Source organism: Camelina sativa, chromosome 17 (genome assembly GCF_030686135.1).
Source record: "Camelina sativa cultivar CO46 ecotype springtype chromosome 17, ASM3068613v1".
NCBI classification, from domain to species: Eukaryota; Viridiplantae; Streptophyta; class Magnoliopsida; order Brassicales; family Brassicaceae; genus Camelina; species Camelina sativa.
Genome location: NC_141896.1, coordinates 9,446,383 through 9,452,853, shown reverse-complemented (window position 1 = coordinate 9,452,853; position 6,471 = coordinate 9,446,383). Strand labels below are relative to the sequence as shown.

Sequence of the window (6,471 nt, the reverse complement as noted above, 5' to 3'; positions counted from 1 at the left end):
ATAGTAATTACAATTACCTGATTAAATAAATTACCTATGCAAAATTGTATACTCGTAATATTAAATAGCAATTCCTTTAAATAAATATTTTACAAAATGAGAGCAAACATGAACCTTTTTTAACATCTCCATCCAATTAGTCCGGGCCTTGTCAGCCTAACTCCTAAGCCCATAAAAATTCTTTCTATAAACGATGCCGTTTTGTTAACACTCTAAACGTGTATGATCAACAGTCTCTTTTTGGTTGCAAGATCTAGAAGCCTAAAAGAAAAATGCTTTAAACATTAACGAAGAAACAGTGAGAGACAGAGAGAGAGATGGCGAGCTTAACTAGTAGTAGTAAGCCTAGAAACTTCGGTGCGTATAGTCACTACGCCACTCCCTGCACCCGCACACACCAGATTGGAGCTCTGTTTCTCGTCGTCTCTACCTTCTTCGTCACCAGGCTTTTCGATCAGTGGTTCTCGGAATCCAATTCCCTTACTCCGGCGACGATTGATCTCCGTCGTACTTCTTCTAATGCCGGAATCACGACTGATAACGGGATCCTGATGTGGCCGGAGCGAGGTTATGGTTCCCACCTTTCCCTGAAGATCTACGTTTATGATGAGAATGAGATCGACGGTCTCAAAGAGCTGTTGTACGGTAGGGATGGTAGTGTCAAGACCACCGCATGCTTGAAAGGTCAATGGGGATCTCAGGTGATTCATCTTCTTTCGAATCTCTCAGTGTTTCTGTTGTGAGCTTATCTTAATTTCAATTCACTTTGAAGTAACGGATTCAATCTGGAAATATCTGGAATTAGGAATGTAGTGAGTGTGGATGTGTTAGCTACTTGATCGTATTTGAGGATGTGATTCTTATGATTTTTGTTTTGCCTTATGAATGTAATGATGATAGGTTAAGATTCACAAGTTGCTTTTGGAGTCCAATTTTAGGACGATTAAGAAAGATGAAGCGGATTTGTTCTTTGTGCCAGCTTATGTTAAATGTGTGAGAATGTTGGGAGGTCTTAATGACAAAGAGATCAATCAGACCTATGTCAAGGTGAACCAAATCGTCACTCAACTGATTCAAATTGTAGATTCTGATGTTCTGTTTCAAACTACAATGATACATATGTTTCACATTGTTCTCTTGTTCACTAGGTTTTGAGTCAAATGCCGTATTTCCGAAGATCCGGTGGTCGTGATCATATATTTGTTTTTCCAAGGTACACTAGTTGTTAATTTTTAATTAGTTTACTTATGTGGAACTTAATTGATGAACTGTGTTATGCTATCTTTGACATTACTTTGATTTGTTATGCTATTGTAGTGGTGCTGGAGCTCACTTGTTTAGATCCTGGTCAACATTTATCAACCGCTCGATTATACTCACTCCCGAGGTACTTAGCTTTGCTCTCTGCTGAGGAGTTTCTTGTATTTTGAAGAAGATTTGGTAGTGAATTGATAATGTGAAAGTTCTTTGCTCCATATATGTCAGAATTTTTCATTGGAATTTTTGTATGGGTATTTTCAAGTAAATTGAATGGTCTATATGCCTGCTTATGAAATCATACATTGAAAACATTGAGCTAGGAGGTTCTTAGAGGTTCAATTATTGTGGTTTGCAGGCTGACAGGACTGACAAGAAAGACACAACTGCCTTTAATACATGGAAAGATATAATCATACCAGGAAACGTCGACGATGCTATGACCAAAAATGGACAACCTGATGTTCAGCCTTTGCCTGTATCAAAGAGGAAGTATTTAGCAAACTATTTAGGTCGTGCGCAAGGGAAGGCTGGTAGGCTTAAATTGATAGAACTTTCAAAGCAATATCCTGATAAGGTTAGTCTCACATTTTTTTCTTCATAGACTCCTTGTCTAATTTTGTCATACACCATCAGCTATCTGCTTAAGCTTATACATGTTCTTCGATGTTTGTGAACAGTTGGAATGTCCAGACTTGAAGTTTAGCGGGACTGAAAAGTTTGGAAGGACGACATATTTTGAACATCTGAGGAACGCTAAGTTCTGCCTCGCTCCTCGCGGGGAATCATCATGGACACTTCGCTTCTATGAATCATTTTTTGTGGTCTGATCTCTCATCTCTCTACCCCCAACGTCTAATTCCACTTTATAACTTGCCTTACCTTACGTACTTTAATTTTGTGTGTCATGCTTGTTCAGGAATGTGTCCCGGTTCTTTTATCTGACCACGCCGAGCTGCCTTTCCAGAATGTCATCGACTATGCTCAAGTATCCATCAAATGGCCGTCAACTCGAATAGGCACAGAGCTTCTTGACTACTTAGCTTCAATATCAGGTAACAATAAGTAATATCAGAACCGCTTTTTCTTTGACAGGATTTAATAGATTTTTACTCAAGACTCTTGAGATTTAAGAACTTTTTTCCTGGCATGTCTTTCAGATAGAGACATAGAAGGAATGATATCCCGAGGTCGGAAAATTAGATGTTTGTTTGTGTACGGTCCAGATTCTGCACCGTGCAGTGCGGTCAAAGGGATTCTATGGGAGCTTCAACGCAAAGTAAGACATTTCCAGCAATCTATCGAGACGTTTTGGCTGCACAATGGCAGTTTTGTAAATAGAGAACTAGTCCAGTTCAGTGGCTGGAAACCTCCTATGCCTCTACCGTGAGTGGTTTCTGTATTCCACTAATCTCTTCTCTTGTTTCTACGGAAAATCAATGATGCAGTTGAGTATAGTCTTTTTGTGAACTAGCTTATTTGTACATATACCACAAGAATCTTTTTGATGAAATTTATTTGACGAAAAATTTGATAGAAGTTGTGAAACCGTCAAGGTTGATGGAAATCTGTTGTTTCCGGACTAGAGCTGGGAATATGGAATTAACACCCTCTCGCTATTTGAGAGAATGCCTGCGTGAGGTTTCTTGGAATTTAATGATTACTAGATTCTTAAAGGTAATTGATATCTGGTCTGCTTGGAAATGGGAGCATGGTTTGAAAAAGGTTTTTGGTGATAACTGTGCCCTTGAATTTATCACCAAGGACAGTATACACCAAGAAATAAACATGCTACAACATTTGTTAGACCTTTTGAATAAGCATTTGAAGGAAACTTGTGATGTGAAACTAATCAGTAATCACTACCTGAATATATCAAAAGCGTACATCAGGGGATAGATCAAAGATTTTAGCAGGTCCCTTAACTGGCCACAACAGGTAAGTGTTCTCGTAGATAAAAGTAGAAGACAGAGTAGTCTGTTGGAGACTGCTGATGGTTATTTAGCTGCAGATTGATCTAGACGGATCAAAGGACCCTGAGTTTTGTTGGCCGACATATGATTTGGCTGAACAGAAGGAACCATATAGATGAAAGAGATGGTTGTCTAAGGAAGGACAAAAGCTTTGATACAGTAATCTACCGACAAGGATCACTAATATAGTCCCACAAAACAGAGTTCCACACGGAATTCAGAATGGATCCAAATCTGTTTTCTTGGAGTGATCAGTGATGCGAATCCAAAAAAAAAGCCTCCGTGTATAAACAGCTCACCACAGCAAATAGGAACTTTCTGTTTCAGGAAACTAACAAAGCTATGTGGCTATGGAACATCTAAAGATGTGACATATTCCTGACACAGCTAACTAGCTTTTGATTAATCGATTTGATAATTGTATTAAAAATGCTCATGGACACTGTCTCGAATGATTGGAATAATTTGTTTGCTGCAATCTTTGGAAATTGGGCATACCAAAAGCATCAATAAGTATAAAAACTTAGGTGAATGGTTCCGAAGTTTCGAGGACCAACTTGTAACTCTGTGATGATGATAAGACTTATACTTCTGGTGGTTACTATAAGTCCATCAATACAAAAGGATCATAAGAAACTAGAAGCCAAAAGTAGGTAAGAAGAGTGTAAAGACATTATTACAATTACATTAGAAGGTGCAAAGTTTTCAAAGAAATGCAGTTAATTATAGAGAGAGTTAGAAAGGTCGAGAAGAGAGCCCTACCTTTGAGGGCAAGCTAATATTTAAAATTCCCCTACCTTTGAGGGCAAGTAAGTATTTAATTCTGAGAAGTTCTCACCAATCTTTTCATAAAAATGTGTCCCTGATCGATGTATGTAAGTACTCTTCTTCCACATATCGTTATCGTTTGATTCGATCGTATCAAGAATACTCTTTGAACTTCGATAAAAACAAAACAGTTTTATCTGTTGAATTGTTACATCAAGAATGAAGATAAAAAATAGAGAGAGATTGTGTACATTTATTGATAGTCTCTAGAGTTTATCGGTTAGGTAGTAGAAGTTTCGTTTGATCAGATCACTTGCATTTCACAAACCAATCTAAGCTATTTTTCCTTAGTAACTTAGAAACTTTGTATATTTTTGGGAAAAGAATAAGAGTTTATATGTTGTGTTGTGATTGAAATATAGAAACCAAATCGAATTGAAATATACTCTCATCTCTGTATAAAACAGAAAATATGTAGTTATTAATTTATTGCGCTTGTTTCGATCATTCTCATATTTGATATTTCGATATCAACGATCGAAATTAAAAAGCAAAGAAAAAAAACAAAACTAAAAAAAGAGGAGCAGGAAGGTAGAATATGTCTGGAAAAGGAAAAGAGCTACGTGACTGGTGAAGAGTTGTGCCATGCCATGTGGTGCTGATACGAATCGTATCCATACGACGTCATCATTTTCACTTTCTTTTCTTTTAAAAAATGTTTATCTTTTCTTCAGTTCAGTCTTTTGCTTTCTCAATCATTGACGTGGGACTCAAACCGAACTTCATCCTCTATTAATTATGGTGATAGTTTTTTTGTACATAGCGTTACCAACTAACTAGCATTATCTATAATAATTATCAGATAATTTGTGCCTACTTTGTGAAGCACAATGTATAACCTATTTGTTGATCCAAATCCAAAAATTTTAAGCTTAAACATTTAAGATTCCGATATTAACGTAAAAATGTGAGATAGATTTTTTAATGATCAGGAGAACATATAAACTGATAAACGTAATCATGTTGAAGACTGAATTATCTATCAGCGTCTACTGTGCTACATTTTTTTGTTTGTTTTCACATAATTAGATCATTTTTTTCTATGTATATATGGGAGTCTCAACAAATCTTGATGTAGCCAACGACAAAAACAAACATGGTTGATAAAAGTCTGTCATTTGATATCTGCATAGTACTTTTCTTATCGATATATGTATTATGTATACCATTTGTTTCTTGGGAGAATATTATGATAGATAGATACATTATATTGTTTTCTTGAACTATACGTATTTGGCCCTTTAACAAAAATATAAACTATACGTATTAGAAAAATATCTAATGAACACGTTACACGAGAATAGCCAATTCCATAATTCTGTCCTACACAAACAAAAAACAACCAATTTGGTCATCTTCCTTAATCAAGTTAACTGCCGACGTTGATCCATTAACCTTAGCCAGTCACAGTCGAACCGACTGGAATAATTCTTGGTTTAAACTCCGGTTAAATTTAGCATAAACCGACTGGAATAATTCTTTTTTGTTGATCCTAAGTAATCGTGGCGACTAGACAACATTCCAGCAAAGCCCACTCTACTAAATAGCATCATGTGGCTGTGGTTCAATGGCATAGAATAGACTGAAACTTATTGAAACATTCACAATATTTTAAAAAAGAAAAATAGAAAATTAAGAAGCGAAAACATTACTCTAAAATAAATGTGAGGTCACCTGAACATTAATTTCGTTTTGCATTTTCACACATTAGAAACTTAAACATTTAACCATTTTCCAAATCTCACTATATAATTTTTTGTCTATGTAATAGGAGTATGTTCTTTTGCAAGGGCCAAAGGGTAAAGTTAGAAACATTACAAATTTAAACGATATGTGAAAAGGTAATATTTTTAACACGATGTTAAATTTAGAAGAGTCCATTAGTCAACTAGTAAGTGAGATGCTTCCAAATGATTCGAACATAACACACATTAATGAACTTAATGTAAATTTGCTACCAATGTGGCTTTTAGTTATTCTTATCGGTGACTTAACTATACAAGTTTGTTAGGTTTGGTTTGGCTGATGTAAGTGTAACTAGAAACTTTCAAAGTATTTTATCCGGAATCTTTAACAACTGTTAAGGAAGTAAAGGTAACAATATCAGGGAAAAGATCAACGGGAAAAATGTGATTAAAATCATGAACTTTCAAATTTTGGCCATTTAAAACATGAACTTTGTTGTAGGCCATTTAAAACATCAACTTTCGTTGACTAGTTTTTTTAAACATGAAATTTCGTTGACCAGGCCAAAATAGACATGACGTTAAATCCGATGGTTGACCTACTAACAGATGTTACTATGCCGTTAATCACTCCGTTACTGACAAAACGACATCGTTTTAATTGAAGTTTTAGTTTGAAATAATGTCATTTAAACCATGAACTTTTAAATATAGGCCATTTAAATCAT

At 35.7% G+C, this 6,471-nt stretch overlaps 1 protein-coding gene across 1 annotated transcript; it reads left to right on the top strand.

The window, feature by feature from the left end:
- The first annotated feature begins 218 nt into the window (after positions 1 to 218).
- LOC104773563 (putative glucuronoxylan glucuronosyltransferase F8H) lies at positions 219 to 2,793 on the top strand. Its single transcript, XM_010498200.3, has 8 exons — positions 219 to 701; positions 901 to 1,047; positions 1,149 to 1,213; positions 1,318 to 1,387; positions 1,616 to 1,834; positions 1,938 to 2,081; positions 2,177 to 2,312; positions 2,418 to 2,793. The coding sequence occupies exons 1-8, from the start codon at positions 318 to 320 to the stop codon at positions 2,645 to 2,647; spliced, it is 1,395 nt and encodes a 464-aa protein (XP_010496502.2). The 5' UTR covers positions 219 to 317; the 3' UTR covers positions 2,648 to 2,793.
- Positions 2,794 to 6,471: the final 3,678 nt, after the last annotated feature.